The following is an 18,460-nucleotide window of genomic DNA, read 5'->3' as shown; positions in this document are numbered from 1 at the left end:
TTTTTATAGACGCGAAGGAAAACGAGGGAAGGGAGGCCAAGAGGTGGCCGTGACGCCGGGGCCGGGGGGCACTGGCAAGAGAGAAACGGATGAAATTTCCTGCAGATTTTCCCCTTTTCGCCGTGGCCGTGCTAACCGATGCCGTTTCTATTTACCGGTTCCGCCCTTTGCTCCGGTGCATGATTCAAGTACTCTACTGTGTGTCATCTCTGCTAATTCTCTTCTTGTACGTAGTTTTCCAAATAAACCATATACAACCGAGAAGACAGGAAAGGATGATATCCTGTTTAGAAATGGGGATAAATGTCCATATTGTGCATTATGTGGTAAAAAAAGCTCGAACAGAGGGAGTACCTCATGGACCAAATAACTTGTTCATAGACGAAAGGTAAGCATGGTTTCTATCCGCTACACGAGTATGACATGTACGGACAAAAAAATGTGTGTATTTATAGAAAGTTGTTTTATTCGCTCGTTGTATTACGCTTGCCTTCTTTAACCTCTTGATGCCAGCAAAGAGAGGCGGACAAGGAGCTCTAACCGAAGTAGTTAATGTTAGTGAGCTGTTAGCACGTACGAGGAATAGCTGCACACGAGACTTGAGAGGCATGGACAATGGGATGTGGTGGAAGAGTGGATTCTAGAAATGTGCGAAGAGGTGGCGATGCCAGCCATGGGCTCACGTTCAAGAGCGGGTCGATGAGTGGACAACGAAGTATGGTAGCAACAATGACAATCGGAGGAAGGAAAAGATTGGCGTTAAGTTGAACAAAGAAGCAACCGTTATACAGTCCAAAACTATTGCCCGTTTGCTAACGAGTTGTAATTGGTGGGGTGGATCCTGTGAACAATTCTTTTCTAGTGTAGTATATTAATCACACTCTTCTTCCCACAAAATAGGTAGATTTAGATGTGATCTGGTAATGCGTGGTACATGACGCTTCTACTTCAACGTATGATTAGTATCGCGTGCTTGCTAACAGTTAGAGGTTTTACCGGAACGAGCGAAAGGATCAACTGTCAAAGAAAGAGAGATCACATATACATTCAAAAAGGATAGCATGCTTATATTCCTTAGAAGTTTGTTTTATTCACTCGTTGTAATCGGATCGTGTTCTTTAACCTCGTGATGTCAACAGGCTTTGGTAGAGGAGAAGATTACAGGGGGATCTAACTGAATTGGTTAAGGTTAGCAAGATGTCAACGCATAAGAAAAATACCTATACACGGGGCTACCGGGTATGGACAACATGAGGCAGTGGACCAGCGGATCGTTGGGACAGTGCGAGGTGGTGGCGATGCCAGCCACAAGGATGCAAAGACAGAGCCATGGGCTAGCAGTGTTCGAGAGAGGGTCGATGGGGCGGCAAGGAAGGAAGGTGCCAACAATGATAGCTGGAGGAAGGGATTGGCAGGAGCTTGAACAAAGAAGCAACTGTTACAAAAAATCGATCGTGTGCTGACAAGCTGTAGTTGGTGGGCGAATATTATGAATAATTCTTACGTTTCTATTATAGTATATGAATTACACTTTCTCTTCCACAAATAAGCCGATTTAGATGTGATTAAGTAACGCATGACGCAAGGTGTTTCTACTTCGACATATGATTAACATCACATGCATGCTGACCGCTAGAGGTATTACAAGAACGAGTGAAAGGATCAACCATTTACCATTTTACTTGCATATATATTGTGATGAGGATATGGAATATTGAAGAGATCTAACGCCTTTTGTGAAGCCGTCGTGAATACAAGTTTGGGCAAATAGCATACGGGCAAGAGCTCCCTGGTATCGGCAAAATTTCAAGTCCGACATTTTTGTGAAAAGCAAACTATAGAGTACCATTCAAACCATCACATTGTTACCTTATTTTGTTCTTAACACACTATGGCCGCCGTTGGGTTCGTGCTCTGGACAATCACGACCCATGGAAAATAATGTGGAAAGGTTTACCTAAAAGGTAAAATGAAAGCTAAAACCACATAAAACCATGGAGCAGCCGTAAACCTGCAGCTTCTCAATAGGTTGACGTGCATTGCTGATATATGGTCGATTTCTCGAACAAAAGAAAATAGATATAAAAAATTGCAAGTATAACCACCGCCGCCATTTTATACAGCCACCATGCATCATGCCTCAGGAAAAGAAAGAGATACGATCGAAATGAAAGGCACATACGTATAAATTATTGACTGCGAAGAACAATACTATAATCACGGTTGGTACACTTAACGGTTTCTAGTTCAATTTGGTCAAGGGATCAGTCCATTTCTAATTTCTACTAGCTCTTCACAAGAAAGAAAAGGAATCAAGCGAATCCGAACTTCGGAAGGAACAAAAATTATTTGGAAATGTTGTGTGTAGACAGAATCCACCAACTAGATTATTAAGGAGTAAAATATAGGTCGATGAAATAATTGGCAGCAGCACAGCAGCTGACTAACCTGCTATCCCTGCTATGGAAATAAAATATACGGAGTACTCCTATTTGGTTGTTGATTCTCGGTTTGCACTGCATAATAACGGTCGGCCGCTACTTTGCCTTGTCAGCGGCTACCATCCGGGAGGGACCATCGGATATGCCTACGATGGAATCATGTCATTGGATTATGGCTTTTTCTCTTCTTTTTTTTCTCCTTTTTCCTGTGGCTTCTTGCTTTGGAGTACCAGAACCTTGGCACTAGTGTACCAACAGAACATTGTATTGCGCCGGCACACCTTTTTTCATTGTAACCGGTGAATGCAGTGGCATGCGAACATTGTTGGAGTAAGCTGTAAGCCTGGCTGATCAGATTCAAAGCATGCATGAGAAAAAAAAGGTGCAGTTTTCTTTTTGTAAACCCTCTTTTAACTTTTCTCAAGATATTGCTTTTCTCCGTTGCACTAGATATCATTTTTGAATTAAATTTTAGTTTTAAAAAAGATAATAATTGTATAACTAAGTTTAGAGACGTGCAAAGATTAAGTGCTACTAATTGTCTAATAAAGGAGTATCTTAACTGTGATAACGTACAAGAATAAAAATAGGTCGCCTTGTCAACTCCATCCATGAGCTAAATACACAAGCCGGTGATTAAAGAACACAAGCAAACTGATCGTTCGCTGCAATTTCTCTGCGGGCCCCGATGTCAGCAGGAGTTGACAGGGCTTTAAACTTGTTTAGCTCCATGCCAGCGAAATGTACGGCGGAGACAGTTTTTACAGCATTCGAGGGATCCAGGACAGGAGACGGCGACTTGGGAATTCCTGACGGTTTGTTGATTCAGTCATTCAGCTCCGTGCGAACGAGCAAAAATGGCTCAAAAACTACGATGGCCAAGGCGACCTGCTGCTGCTGCTCAAAAACTACGTCCCGTCGCATCGCATCGTATCGTATCGAGATTCACGGGGCCATAAATATCGCCCTCATGCGGCACGTGGACTTCGGGCTCCGTGCTGCTGCCGCCCTCGGGATTCACATCCTCTTGACTACTCGTATCGTAGCTTCGCTGCGACACAGGTCACAGCAGGCCAATGTCTCCCGAAAGAAAAAGAGGAGACGGTGCAGCAGCAACCGCCAAATGCTACTGTACATTTTGATTGGTTTCCCTTGCTTTCTGTAAATTTGCTACGTTAAAGGCCCGTTTGGTTTAAAGGAAAAATGCAGGAAAAGTGGAGGGATACTGTTCACAAAGGAAAGGAAACATTTTATCCCTTTGGGACGCAGGAACGGCCACAGGAATCTGGCGGGATAGGAACTGGTTTCCTTCTGTTTTGGAGGTAAATCACGGGATTCTAAACATGCAGTTCGTTCCCATTTTTTCTTTTGTAGACGCGTAAGACCAAGAAACGACATCTGCTTGCCCTCGTCTACAGCAGCCCTTGCTCTCCGTTGAACCACAGATTAATCTACTTGCTTTTTCTTGCTTCACTACACGTTGCTTTTTCTTGCTTCATGTACTACTTGCTTTACCACAGATTAATACTTCGGTAGGTAACTGAAACAACTGGGATTACTATTTCACTATAAGTTAGTTTTCCATGCAAATGCAATAAATATTGAATTTTAGGAAAAGTGAAATGAGTAATCTAACCTTGTTTTATGCTTAATATTGATACACTCCTGTGTTTTCAGTTTCCTGTGTTCCAAACAGATTTTTGTAAAACTTTCATGTGTTTTAGATTCTTTAGTTTTGCACGTGCATTCCTTTCCTATTCATCTGTTTTTTCCTGCTCCTGTATTTTGAATTCCTGTGTTCCAAACCCCGGCCTAAGCTTGTACGGAGCTTGCATATAACTTCTCAGTTGGGTTCAATTGAAATAGAAGATCCAAAAGTGCAACAAGAAGAAAAGAAGAAAAGAAGAAATGAAAGGAAAAAAAAGCAAAGGACGTGGGGACAGAACAAGGCTACACGGCACAGGGGGACAAGGTGAACAGTAGTACCTTTTGTACTCGGATTCTTGGGGATGGGGAAAAGAGATCATGACATGGACGGGGCGATGGATCGTAGGCCGGCTACCTAGAGCTAGGCGACGGCACACAAAATACGTGGGTAGCAGTAACAAGCAGCGGCAATACTACATCGTAGTGTCCCATTCCCGTTTCAGCTAATGTAAACAATTAGGCCGAAATGGAAATCCGTATGCACAATACACTGACCTACGCGAGTTCGATCAGTGTGACAGTGTGTGTCTCCTTTTGCAAACGTCTGAATTGTAGTACTACTGTACTGGTATAAGAAAATAAGAAATGTCAGGGCAGATCGATAAAAGATGGATCAAAGTATTGACCCTCCATGACGTGTATACAATGCAAGAATTTAATCGTGTCCTTTTTTTTCTCTCGACTCGAATCATGTCCTTGCATAACGCATACGCATATGTACGCGCGCAGAAGTTTCAGAGATGAGTCCAACTACACCTACCATGCATGCATGTATACGAGCAGAAAACGTATGTACGTGCGTCCAAACACAACGGCCTAACTTTGGTACGGAGTACACACCAATGTCAACGCTGATCCCCCCGGCCGTAATCATCGAGCAGAAAGTACGACTACTACGACTCCATGTACGTACGCCGGCGTGTCGCCCGGAGACCCTGCCCGCACCCACCCACCCACCCACCCACGCAAGTCAGAACCAGGAGTCAACACCGGCTAGCTACCTGCTAGTAGCCTCGATCGCGAGTCGCGACGAGGCGGGACACGGTCGGATCAATGGATTGATCTCACCCGACTGACTCGTTCCGGTCCGTCCGGTCCCCCGCGCGCGGCAGTAAAGAGGATGCTTCCGGCGGGGCTTCGTGGAAAGCGAACCGCACACGCGGGTGAACCGTGCACGTACGGTGCCGGTCGATCGGTTGGTCAGGTCGAGATCGGGCGTTCGGAGTTGGCCGGGAGGAAGGGGGCAGGGAACCGGTCAGCACGCAGCTACCGCGCCCGCCCTCGCGCGGCGCCTACCGGGTCATGCCTGCAGCCCACCCCGGCCGCCTGTATTGTGTACCAGTTCCAGTGACTCGACTCTTTCCAACGTGTCCCCGGCGCCGTGCCCCGCAATGGCCGGGAGAGCGCCACCAGACTCCACTGTACTGATCGTCTCGACGTATGGGCGAGCCGGTGGCCGCCGAGGGACCAGGTCTCGCGCCCCTGCCATACGCGACTCTTTCCAAAAAAAACAATGGAAGCTTTTTTTTTCGAGAAAAGGGAAAAACTCCGGCATCATCACACGATGTACATAGACATTTTTGTTGCAAATTAACGTATCATAAGTTTACATCTCGCGGATCCGAAAGCGCGAAGACCAAAATCAACCATCGAAAACTATGGAAGCGATCGTGAGTGAGGTGATTAAAGAGGTGTACAGTGGGGGACGTTTGGTTTCTCTTAATGGTGTCACGTTTTTTTAGAGACGGACAATGTCACATAGGATGGTGCAAACCGGCTTTGAACCGGCCTGGACCGCATACCGGCCATTTGATGTTGTTGAGGCTGATATGCAGCGCCCACTAGTCAGAACTGATGTTATCGGCCCGACATTCAGATTATGGGTTTTCTGATACAGACTAGTACGGAGTACAATAATATGTGGTCGTTACGGGCAAAAGTTTTGCTAAATGAAGTAAAAAACCTGAAAATCTCACTAAATGGGGTCAAAGCTGTCAAAAAACTAAAACTTGAGGGTCAAAATGGAATTCACTCTTTTCTTTATGTTCTTGAACAAATGACAATTTTGATGCTTTCGTCAACTATAGAGAGCAAAACTAATGATTATGAAAACCACATGACAATTTATTCATGACGCATCCCGAGATAGCTGTTGGATAAAATGGGCAAGATATAACTTTCCTTACTCGCTTTTCAACTTCCGATAAGATCTATCAATCCTATTGGTTAGTGGCAGGGCGATGGGTTGCTTTCGGCATTTGCACGTTAATTATGCGTATCTATCAATGTCAATGAACTCTCTCCCTGATCCATTTGTTTTCCGAGATTATATTCACACAAAATTAAGGCCCACCACGGTTGAGAAAATTAAGAAAAATCGTACTACTACTACTACAAGTAATATATCCGCCGAAAATCTTTTTCGTGCATGGCGATCAAAAGGTCGCTTTCCCTGCCCCGAAAAGAAGAGATGGGAATATTGCTATCTTTTCTTTTCCTCATCCGCGTCGTTTTCTTTGCAACTTCACACATTTGACACTGGAGGGAAATTTAAACAGCAAGAAAGCAACGTGCATGTAACTGTCCTGATCATAATTGAAATTTCCAGTGGGAACCGAACGGTGGCGGTACGATCGAAAAGGTTTCTTTTGCCGACGTAATACGTGGGTGTGTGAGAGCAGTGATGAAGGCCGGGCGGCTGTCATCACCGGCTCGTCATGCACCTCGGTCGGCAGCACACTCTATATAGGAGTACATACGTATGCCACGTATACGTGTAGGTATTTACTAAACTCGACGTCTCGTCGATCTAAAATGCCGTGTGGTTCCAACTATAAATACAGTAAGCTAATCTGCAGGCACGGCGGCCCAGGCAAAAACAACCAAGCAATTGTGCCGCGGATCGAATCACCATTCACCTGTACGGTGTGTCGCACTCGCACGGGAACGGCAGCTAGCGGCGTCAGATATACGGCCGGGAGAGGGGATAACGATGAGCACGTCACGTACGTACGCACGCCAGGCATAACCGGCCGCCGGCCGGCGCGCTCGACGTCGATCAACGTACGTACAGCTCGACACCGACGTAAAACTAGACGCCTTTTGGGATTAAATGCTAGCACTGGTAGTAGCCAATTACTAGCAAAAGATCATCCACGGCTGGCTGGCGGCTTCTCTGGCGGCTTCCTGGCGCCAGTTAAATACGTTGCCTGCGATCCACGGCTAGCTATCTGCGGCTGCGGAGATATCGATGGATGGATGGATGGATGGATGGATGTGCCCAGGAAGCGAGACGCGGGCGGGGCAGGTGGGTGTACGGAGGAACAGAAGAGCAGGTGTCTAGCTTTGTTCTTTTGCTACACTTGCAGAGTGCGGACAGATACCGGGAGATGATAGAGTGATGGGGAGTTGGCCAGTTGGGGCCGCCCGCCCGGGATAGTCGGCAAGGTTCAGTGAACGAGGTTGTATCCTCTGCCCCGTTCAGAAATGCGGCACGGCACGGGCACGACGTGGAGAGTTCCTCTGCGCTTCACGATGAAATGGCGAAAATGAGACCGCTATAAAGCACGAGAACAACTTGGATATACTTGCCCCTCAAAAAAAAAACTTGGAAATGTACCAACCTGATGTAGCTTATTATTATTTTTTTGGATTTTTACAATGATGGAAGGAGTACATGGTTGGATGGGGCCTTGCTCAAATCCAGTGAAACTGTACTTGCATTAGGATTTTCAAAATTTTATCAATATAGTTGTGAAACCATAGCCAAATTTTAGCGATAATTTTGAATTTAATATGAAAATTCACGAAAATTCTGCTCCAGTTTTACAGTTCTAAAAACTACTCGTGTGAGCAACTTGGGAAGAGCCTCGTGGAGTCTCCATACATGCGTCACTATCCCGTAGAATTTCTTTCCTGCAAGCAGGATCGTTGCACTTCACTCCTGGCTGAGACATGCAAAACCTTTCAAAAATTTCTGCCTGTAACTGACCTTTGATGATCGCACAAGTGATCAACACGTCACCCCAGCAGCTACTGGCCCCAAAGGCTCCAACAGACTACACGAGTAGACAGCAAATCCAACCGGAGTGCGCCCATCGCCCACGAATTAATCATCTGTCCCCGAACATGTTCCTGAAGCTAACTCTGTTGATAATGGTTGTCCTGACTTTTGGGCACATGTTGTTTGCAGAAACATCAGGAACTGGGCACATGGAACGAAGATACTCTATGGGGCGCGCGCGACTGGGTAAGCAGTTTGTTTAATCATGAAACCGGCAAAACCTAGATTACCGATCACCCATCGCCTGTCCTGTCAATGTCCCTAAGCAGCTACAATCTGCTAGACCAAACAGCAGCAGGTCGCAATCACATGAGTTTCTGCGGATCCTAGACTGATCGAGTTACCGCTGTCGTTCCACGAGATGGGTTATATCTGTCGAAAACGCGTGGAGACTGGAGAGGAGTACTGCTGGGAGAAATGCATGGCATTTTTTTTAAAGAGAAATGTATGGCATTTGGCAGTGGCAGGGAATGATGAGCTGATGGAGATGCTAGAGAGCTCACGATCCGGAATATCCCATGAAGTTGGGCCCAACTTTAAAAAATTGAAAAGAGGAAGACATGCTGAATTGGGCTTAGTTATCCTTTTTCTTGAGAGGGTGGGTTTAGTTATCCGGGCGGCTTCTTTTTCCCGTGCAAAAATCCTGGCCTGTTATCGGGATTTGACGGCCCGATGAGTTGGTTGCCGACGTCCCGATGGCCCAGCAATTCATGTTTTATCGTGTCCGGTTGATTCGTTGCCATCATCCATGTTTGACAGTTCGCTAAAAAAAAATACATGTTTGACGGAGGAGGCTCCCACTGGATCCTTGCAGCTTCCGAGAAGAATTGCCATTTTAATTAAACACATCTTCAATCACGGAAACCACAAACCGCGACATTCATGCACAAATAGTAGCGCGTAGTAGTTGGTTCCTTGCGCCAGCCCACCCAGGTCAAGTCACCGGCGTTGCGTTTTCAGTAAGAGTGTCGTATCCGTCAACTACGAGACGTCTGTGGTGGCTCAGTCTCTCGGAGATGCTCATAGTGGTAGGATGTGCGTGCGTGCGTTCAAGGGGTGAGTGTGCGTGGCTCAATCTCTCAGAGGTGCTCATAGGGGTAGGGTCTGCGTGCGTGCGTTCACAGGGGTGAGTGTACGTGCGTGCGTGCGAGTGCTTGCATGTTTAAAAAAAAGTAGCGCGTAGTACCTGGCGTGGACTTTCTACACGTATTTTGTTCAAGTTTTCGTGCCACCGTGGTCGTGGACGCCACTCTTTGGCTCCAAAGCACCTGCCAAGCATAAAATTCTCCCACCCGAAGCTCGTATAAATACGCAGCTCATGCACCCATCCATCCATCCATCGCCGCACGTAGGCCAAGTGGTCATCAACTACACGGTATATACACCTAATCGAAAAGAAAGAAAAAATGGTTCCCCGCCGCCGCGTCCTCCTCGTCCTAGCCGCGGTCTCCGCCGTGCTCCTGTCGGTGTTCGACGGAGCCGACGCCGGGCAGAGAAGCAGCAGCAGCAGCATGGCATCGCAGTTCCTGGCCGCGCACAACGAGGCGCGGCGCGCGGTCCGGGTGGCCCCGCTGGCGTGGGACGAGAGCCTGGCGGCGTACGCGCGCCGGTACGCCGAGGAGCGGGCGCGCACGGGGTGCGCGCTGGTGCACTCGCACGGCGGGCCGTACGCGCAGAACCTGTTCCGGGGCAGCGGGGGCCCGGGCGGGTGGAGGCCCGAGCAGGTTGTGGCGGCGTGGGTGGTTCCGGAGAAGGCCATGTACGACGCCCGCTCCAACACCTGCCGCGGCGCGCGGGGCGCCTGCGGGCACTACACGCAGGTCGTGTGGCGCGGCACCAAGGCCGTCGGGTGCGCCATGGCGGCTTGCGCCGGGGGCCGTGGCACGTACGCCGTCTGCGCTTATAACCCGCCCGGCAACTACGTCGGCGTCAGGCCGTACTAGCGCGTACGTGTAGAGCTAGAGTGCTCCTACTGGCTACGACGATCGAGGACGTACGCGCGGCGTGTGTTGATTTGTGTTTTGCTTGAGACCTCGAGTGGATCCGGACGGTCATTTTTTTTCTCCCGATATTTGTACGGCGTAAATTCGTTATTCGTTTTGCTTGGTGAATCGGAACAAGTTAAATAAGCTGGTTTTGATCGAGTACGTGTTTGTTACATTTGTTCGCTTGAACAACACCGTGCACACGCAACAGCAGAAGAGTGCGTACGGACCAATATTAAGAAGAAGCGGCCAGAGCGCTCAGCACGATCTGGGGGTGGTGGGTTAGGAGACTTCCGTAGAGTTGGTACGAAGCGTCGTGCATGAACACGGCACCGCTGATTCGGTTGGAGCCGGCGGACGGTCGACCACAATTTTCAGCCTCGCACATATTGGCATGGCGACTCAATTGCTGAATTAGTGCTAGCGCGAGCTAAACCCTCCGGCGTAACTTGTCACCGACCAACAAACCGACCGGCCATACGTCCAGCGGCCGTTAGTTACGACCAATCAATTCAGTGAGTTGTACGAACAGTCGTCACCTATGATCACATTCCTTCTAGGCAGAATCCACGGTTTAATCAAGCGAACTAATTTTGTTTTGATCGGGCTAAAGTTCACTGATTGGCCTTTCTGTTTCTTCTACAGTAGCATCTCAAATTCTGAAAGGTCGGCATTTGTCATGCACCGTCTGAGACAGGCAATAAGCGCAAACGTCTTACTGGTAATATTGGAGTACTCCCTCTGTTTTTACATTCTTGTCGTGGTTTTAGTGCAAATTTACACTAAAATCATGACAAGTATTTAGAAACGAAGGGATTATTTAACAAATCAGCGACTCTCATTTCTTGCAAAACTCGGAACAGCTCAGATTCGATCTGAAACACACATCACGGCGTTGTGTCTGTGCTAACCCTGCAAGGCTGCAACTGCAGTCATCTCCCGTATACTCCTTATTAATTCAATCCTACTAGCTAATACTCTGCTAGCATAAAAGAATGCCAAATTTGTCATGGTGCTATGCGGTGCAGCTAGAGCATTGCCGGGGTCCCAGGGTGCCCCCAAAGTCTTATCATCTCCATTTGTTTCGGCGCGTATTGGGGCGGTATGTTATTGAGAGCCAGTGACTGGCACGTTCGTCAGTAGGTACGTACGTACACTACCAAACAGAAGGCTCCAAAGTCCCAACCCATGCATAAATGGCACGACGTTGTTCGGTTCACATTTCTGGCTACTTTGGTAGGTCGGGTTCTGAATAAGGCTGCACACAGTAGCTGTGGAGCAATAAGAAACAAGGCTTGTTTGGATGCATATATAGGCAAGGAAACAAGGTTTGTTTCTACCATGACTAACTTTTGATCTCTGATTATATGGATGTTTATGGCCTGAATTTTAGAGAGCCGCACTTGGTTCTCGGCCGGTTTCTTCTTGGACATAGCAGTACAGGCGCCAGTCAGAAGAGGCTTAGGTAGCTTCCCTCATCGAATGACATGACATCGTCTGAATACATTAGCTACAATTTCAACTGTGATCACTTTCTGAATCGTCTGTAAAAGCATATATGTGCATACTCCTAGTGTGCATGTTCTAGTTGCCAAAACTGAAAACAAAGTGCAAGTGAGCTGCAATTTAAGAGAGGAGATGTTAATTACATGGACCGAGACACGTACTTTGGATCAGTACCCCACAACGTACCTAGAACGAACTAATTAATCATTTGTAGCAAGCATCGAAACAAGGCAGGTCCTCCTCGGCGCGTCCAACCTGCTTAGTTAGCTAATTCGATTCCAGTGGGGAGGGAGGCACATTTAGGTAGACCTTCCAGGCCAGAGCTCTCTGTGGCGCAATCATGGCAGAACATGGCCTCGTCTCCCCAACGACATCTAAAACAATAAACCAAGATCTCCCGCGCGCTTTCTCCTCTCCATATATATCCATCAAGCTCCCCAGCCGTAAGCTAAAGCAGGGTAGCAGCAGCTGGCTTGTAGTAGTACCTCCCACAGCTCAGCATTGCAGTTCCCATGGCCTCCTCCACTTGTCCCAGAGCCCACTTGGCCATTGCCCTCTTCGTCACCGGGCTCCTCTTCTCCAGCAATGCCATCACCGTCGTGGACGCGTACCCGCGCAATGGCGGCGGCGGCGGGGACCTGAGGCCCCAGTTCCTGTACCCGCAGAACGCGGCGCGGGCGGCGATGGGGCTGCCGCCGCTGCGGTGGGACGAGGGGGTGGCGTCGTACGCGCGGTCGTACGCCGAGTCCAGGCGCGGCGACTGCGCGCTGGTGCACTCGTCGGGGCCCTACGGGGAGAACCTCTTCTGGGGCAGCGGCGGCGACGGCGGCTGGACGCCGGCGCAGGCCGTGGGGGCCTGGCTGGCTGAGCGGCCACGGTACGACTACTGGAGCAACCGCTGCTCTGGAGGCATGTGCGGCCACTACACGCAGATCGTGTGGCGCGGGAGCACCAGGGTTGGCTGCGCCATGGTCAACTGCTACAACGGCAGGGGCACCTTCATCACCTGTAACTACGACCCGCCCGGTAACTACGTCGGCATGCGGCCTTACTGACCGGGCCGGCCGGAGCTGCTGCTGCTGATAAAATAATCCATCCTTTGCTGCCGAAGGTGACTAGCTAGCTGCAGCCACTCCATTGATCGAATCTCTTCACTACAGCTTGGCTATTATTGCCGGCCGCCGGCGCCAAGGCTGTCCCATTCATTGTTGTTGCTGCTCATCATGGATTCAAGATGAATCGATGGTGACGCTGGCTACGAGTGTACAAAATATTATTCTTTTTACTGCTACTTCCACATTTGTTGCTTCCCTTTCTTCCTTTCTTGTCCTGCAAAAATCAATATATACATACACGTACTACAATGGATTGAGGAAATGCGAGTATAATTAATTAACAGTTGTGTCCTGTACTCTGAAAAAAAAGACCTCCCTGGTTCCGCTTCTCGCACATCTCCGCTAGCTGCAACCGCGAAGCGAGCCCTCGTGATGTCGTCGCAGTTGAGATGAATGACAGCACTCGAAAGAGGAATAATGACGCATAGATAGAAAGTCCACTTTTTATTATCTTTTTGGTGTGCCTTTTAGGTCATCGGTCATTGGATTCTTCTTCCTACAGCCTCACGAGTGAGCTGTTAAAATGAACATACGTGAGGCTGGTGCATGTGCCTGGCTGGGTGCACTGGAGACCTAGCCTGGGGCCTCCTCTGCTCTGCTCTGAAAAACAAGGCATCGGTGCAGCCGTGCGTTATGGACAGTTGGAATCCGATGCGATGACAAGGCCCCTCCAGCTCGATCCCTTTAAATTCTCCTCCCAACTTCGCGGTTCCAAATCCAAGTTGCAAGACCCGCGCATTAATTGATCGCCATGGCAGGCAGTGTCGAATAGGATGCGTCTGATACGCTCCTGATTCCTGAAACCATACGTAACATACATACTCCACCGTGCATTCGGACGGACGGAGCCGTGGTAATCTAACATCGCCACTGCGGCGCTTCATGGGAGGTTTCAGGTTTGCTGTTAGCTAGAACTTTCTTCTGGTGCTTGGGCTGACAGTATGGTTCAGATACGGGTCCAAGCTGAAATGAATCTTATACTGCTGGAAAGAGGGAGCGTTCAAAATGCGTCTGGGAGAGAGCAGAGACAGCACAATACTACTAGATCCATTGTCGTGTGGCAAATGTCAACACAAAATGGAAGGGTTCATGTGTGTTTGTTCAAGTTTTGACAACTTGACAATAGACGAAGGGAGACGATGATGCATGTGCTCCCTTTGCAAGTTGCAGAGTCGAGTCGCTCGTTCCTCCCCTCCCAAGTCACTGTTGGGACATGTGCCATTGAATGTGAAATAATACTCCGCAGTATCACACACAAAGCAATAGAAATAACGGTTTTGCTATTGGTAAGTCGTCCGTTTCTTAGTTAGAGATCAATCGACACGTTAGTCATTGGATCTTAATCCAACGATAGCAAGTGAGAAATGAGAGAATGAGGATGACTCTCAAATCTTAGGCCCGGTTTGTTTGGGCTTCAAGTTCAACTTTTGGTGTTTCTAACAATCTCAAAAGCACTTCTCCTGTTTACACATGAAGCTGAGAAGCACCTCCGGACGTGCTTTTGGTGCTTCTAGCTGAGAAACACGTCTGGAGGTGCTTCTCAGCTTCATGTGTAAACAGGAGAAGTGCTTTTGAGATTGCTAAAAGCACCAAAAGCTGAAGCAGAAGCCCAAACAAACAGGGCCTTAATCCAACGGTTTTAAAATGTCGACTGATATTTAAGCGTCATTTCTTGAAAAAACGGGCGACTTAGTCACGCTCTAAAAATAAATAAAACACAAAGCAACCACATTTCTTGTGCAGAACTTGCAAATGCAATGTTATGCTGATACCTGTTCACGATCTTTTGACAAGCTGACAGTTGGACAGGTAACTTGAGTACTATATAACCCATCCACTTGTGCTATGTCCTAATGCTGTGCTACCAATGTCAAAACCTTTTCTCTGACGCTGAAATACTCTGAGCTGTTCATCCATGCACGATCCATAGAAAATGCCAAGCGAAACGCAAGATGACATCCTCCATGTTGCCCAAGCATGATCCTATCTATTATCATCATACCCTCTTTACATTTTCTCTCTTTCCCGGCTGCGACCCTGACACGGCACGTCCAAATATGCTTGCATGATCAGGTAAGATTCCACACATCCAGGCTTAGTTAAATAGTAGTACTGGCTCTGTTTTATGTAGTCCGCCGTCCAATCTAGCGCAGATGATACTCGCATAAAACATGGCGAAAGAGCTGCCGATATGGAACAATAGTAGTACTTGCTGTGAATCATCAGCTTGATTGATCGATCTCATTCCGTGTGAGAGATTAATTAGCTGGATGCTCGCAGCCTCCTTGCGAGTTTAGATTAATTTCAGGTCGCCGCATCTCACATCACATGAGCAGTACCCAGCCGCAACGAATTAAACTGCCTTCTTGCAGCAAGCATAGGATAAGCCTTCTCATGTCATCATGTGCATGCGACATTCGTTCAGCAAGCATAGGATAAAACTGTTTGCTAATGTATCTAAGCTCGTACTCACTAGCCGTGCCAGAATGCCCCGGTGGACCGGATAGCTAGTGCGTGATCCTCTGCGGCTATTGTTATTCGTTAAGTGGTTCCTTCCGATGAAGAACGCGATCACTGCGAGCATTCACGCCTCGGATATTCTTGTTCAGATTAAGATTAGATCGGACCAGATCATTGGAGTTGAACTGGACGTATCATCGAACAGAGCAGAGTTGCGCGGCGTTCCGATCAAGAAGCTACAATCGATAATTCGGCATTGGCACAGCATTTTTATTTATTTTTGAGAATGTGCCGCAGGCTCGGGAACAGATTGAAATGTAGGGAGCATCTGAAGCCCATGGCACGGGCAGACTGGGACAGAGTCATGCGCCCTGGCCTTTTTCCAGTTGAGCCCAACCAAACAAGTCCATACCGGAGCAGCAACGCGGCCTAGATTTGTTCGCGACACGCAAATCGTGTGTAGGCCTTGGCCCTCGGCTGTGCGAATGCGGCAACTCCGAGCGAGAGTTGGATTCAGGAGCCGTCACCCAGCTGCCCACCGCAAAAAGATTCGGAAATGGCTGACGTTTTGTGAAGGCCCCGTCAAACGGGTACATGGTTTGTGATTTAAAGCATTTAAAATTTTGAAATCCCTTCCGTTTTCTAGTTCATCCATCCAAAGCATCCTTCCGTTTTAAACGGGTACATGGGTTTCAACATTTTTTTTCGAAAAGAAAAAAAACCCATCCAAGCAGCCCTGATGGCCCTCCTTACCTGCAGCGTCCCCGTGCCGACGGTCGCACTAGCACCATTGATTTCTTTAGCCGGGTTCTCCTTTTTCAATATACTTTTCACAGCGGCCGCGGTGAAACACAATAGGCCACAAATGGAAGAAGAAAACACCATCCTATCTTGACGTCGATCACAGACAGTGAAACGAAAACCTGTCACTTGCTTTGTCCGTTTCATAATTCGCGTCTTAAATTTACTTAAAAATAAATGTATCTATCCTAAAATGTGCCTAGATACATGTAATATTTCGATAAGAATTATGAAACGGAGAGAGTATTATGGGATTACAGTGCATGCCACACATACTAGCAACACAAGGCCATAAACAAAGTTTAGCATGACATGATGCCCTATTAGTCATGCATGTCCCAAAACACTTAACCTGCAAAACACTGCATCATGTTGCTGCTACGGACAAATACAATCAAACTATAATAGTAGTCGATAATTTTGGTCCACTCTGGAGCTTGTTTTGGATACACTTTAAATTCGACTCAATTCATTTTTATTTGAAGTGATTTTTAGTTCAAAACCAGAAAATATTAATCAAGTCAAATGGTTCTGTATCCAAACGAGCCCTTCGTGTACCTTAGCTCCCAATGACAATCCACAAGCAAGCATACGATCGAGGCAGTTCCCGAGAATGATCGATCGGGGGTCTCAGCACGCGCCTGGCCGGAACCCAAGGACGCTCTGGCCGACGTCGTGCAGCACCTCGAACGTCCGCTGCTGCACGTTGCCGATGATGCTGCCGATGCCGCCGGTGGCGGGCGCGAAGGCGAGGCAGCTGCCGTACATGATCCCGTCGGCGTCGAGGTCGACGACGGCGCCTCCGGAGAACACCAGCTCCACGGCCGGTATCGAGACGTTGTCCTGCCCCGTGAAGTCGAAGCACGTGTCCAGGATGCTGAAGGCCCTCGCCCGCGGGTACCGCCTCATGCCGGCCCGGAACGCCGCCGAGAGCGCCGAGTACGCCCTGGGCGGCAGCCGCGTGATGATCGTGCCGGAGTCCATTATCGACCCGGCCGCGAACACCGTGGGCGATATGGCGACAGGATCCCCGCCCACGTTTATGCCCTGGAGGATCACGAAGTAGAACGTCGGGGCCCGTCTGCTCCTGAACATCGGCGTCGTCACGAACCCCGATGTCCCCGTGGACGCGCCGAGCGTGAGGAACCCGGAGCTGCGCGTGGTCGCTGGGAGGCAGTACGAGAAGGCGCTGCCGTACGTGGCCGCCGTCTGCGACACGAGCGACGGCGCGCCGCCGCCGAGCCCCATGAGCCCGTCGGTCTGGTCCTCATCCAGCCCTTCCCCGGGGTCGCTCGTCTCGCTGCAGCCGAACTGGAAGTTCTCGACCTTCTCCGTGCTGTTCAGCGCCAGCGTGTCGGACCCGTACGTGCCCGTGGTGTTGGACCCGTCCCCGTACCTCACCGTGTACTGGCACGTCGAGTTCAACGAGCAGCCGTTGTCTCGCCCTTCGAGCCGTGTGCAGGCGGCGGAGCTGCAAGAGAAAGGCGTGTACGTGCTCGACTTGCCGGGGTCGAAGAAGAGCGAGGATCCGGCGCCGGCCCGTGCGTGGCAGTGCACCCACGACACGTCGCTGCCGGTGTCGATCATCACGGCCTGGGTCATGGCTGGGGTGCCGATGCTGACGGTGATGACGTACGCCAGCGTGTCCAGCGCGGATCCCAGGGTGGTCGGCAGGGTGATCGCTGCCGATTGCTGGACCCCGTCGGTGCCGCTGCCGCTGTTCACAGACAGCTTCGCTTGGATGTATTTAGCTCGGAGTTGGTCTCGGCGGAGCAGCTCCGCCATGGTTGGCTCCACTGTGGATGGCGCCGGCGAGCAAGGGCCATGCCGGTGGCTCAACGGCACCGTGGTTCCACTGGACGACGGTGGAGTAACTGCAAAATTGAGACCGAATTACACACACGACGATGACAGCTGCACGCACGGTATATATTGGCCACGTGTGTATGTATGTATATACCTGGTGGTTCGGAGCAGACGGCATCAGCTTTTGAGCCAGTGGCGAGAAGCTTGCTTTGTGCGTCCCCTGCATGAGCAACGAGAGGATGGTAGCCGCACAGCAGGAGAAGGAGCAGCTTCCGAACAGACGCCATGGCTGTTCGATATTCGTGCTTCTCTCTAGCTCAGAGCAAATATATGTTGTTGGAACTTGGATGGAGCTGGTTAATTGCAGCTATATAATCCAATCTAGACCAGAGTCCAGAGCCAGGCAACTTTGGAAGTCTTGGAACATGCCGGCCTCGTAGTTGACTCTTGGTTTATAAATGGCAAATTGGCAAGTGCACTTCTTCGCAAAAAAAAGAAGAAAAGGCAAGTGCACTGGCATTGCATTGCATGCGTAAATTAAAACACGTAGGACGAACAAAGGTGTGTGCATCCGTA

The 18,460-nt window shown here is 49.1% G+C and overlaps 3 protein-coding genes across 3 annotated transcripts; 2 read left to right on the top strand and 1 right to left on the bottom strand.

Moving 5' to 3' along the window:
- The first annotated feature begins 9,551 nt into the window (after nucleotides 1-9,551).
- Nucleotides 9,552-10,355, top strand: LOC100821321 (pathogenesis-related protein PR-1). Its single transcript, XM_003572836.3, has one exon. The coding sequence runs from the start codon at nucleotides 9,618-9,620 to the stop codon at nucleotides 10,152-10,154; it is 537 nt and encodes a 178-aa protein (XP_003572884.1). The 5' UTR covers nucleotides 9,552-9,617; the 3' UTR covers nucleotides 10,155-10,355.
- A 1,628-nt stretch (nucleotides 10,356-11,983) lies between these two features.
- Nucleotides 11,984-13,098, top strand: LOC100821020 (pathogenesis-related protein PR-1). The gene has a single exon (XM_003572835.4). The coding sequence runs from the start codon at nucleotides 12,215-12,217 to the stop codon at nucleotides 12,755-12,757; it is 543 nt and encodes a 180-aa protein (XP_003572883.1). The 5' UTR covers nucleotides 11,984-12,214; the 3' UTR covers nucleotides 12,758-13,098.
- A 3,184-nt stretch (nucleotides 13,099-16,282) lies between these two features.
- Nucleotides 16,283-18,278, bottom strand: LOC100843267 (aspartyl protease family protein At5g10770). Its single transcript, XM_003570213.3, has 2 exons — nucleotides 18,039-18,278; nucleotides 16,283-17,952 (listed from the first exon to the last, which is right to left on the bottom strand). The coding sequence occupies exons 1-2, from the start codon at nucleotides 18,169-18,171 to the stop codon at nucleotides 16,709-16,711; spliced, it is 1,377 nt and encodes a 458-aa protein (XP_003570261.1). The 5' UTR covers nucleotides 18,172-18,278; the 3' UTR covers nucleotides 16,283-16,708.
- Between the last annotated feature and the right edge of the window lie 182 nt (nucleotides 18,279-18,460).

The sequence above is a fragment of the Brachypodium distachyon genome, chromosome 3 (assembly GCF_000005505.3).
Source record: "Brachypodium distachyon strain Bd21 chromosome 3, Brachypodium_distachyon_v3.0, whole genome shotgun sequence".
NCBI classification, from domain to species: Eukaryota; Viridiplantae; Streptophyta; class Magnoliopsida; order Poales; family Poaceae; genus Brachypodium; species Brachypodium distachyon.
The sequence above is the reverse complement of the archived record's forward strand: the minus strand, read 5'-3'. Positions and strand labels throughout refer to the sequence as shown.

Coding starts and splice junctions, on each gene's coding strand:
- LOC100821321 (XM_003572836.3), top strand. CDS start 9,618: ATGGTTCCCCGCCGCCGCGTCCTCCTCGTCCTAGCCGCGGTCTCCGCC.
- LOC100821020 (XM_003572835.4), top strand. CDS start 12,215: ATGGCCTCCTCCACTTGTCCCAGAGCCCACTTGGCCATTGCCCTCTTC.
- LOC100843267 (XM_003570213.3), bottom strand. CDS start 18,171: ATGGCGTCTGTTCGGAAGCTGCTCCTTCTCCTGCTGTGCGGCTACCAT. Junction 17,953..18,038: donor CGTCTGCTCCGAACCACCAG/GTATATACATAC, acceptor TCAATTTTGCAG/TTACTCCACCGTCGTCCAGT.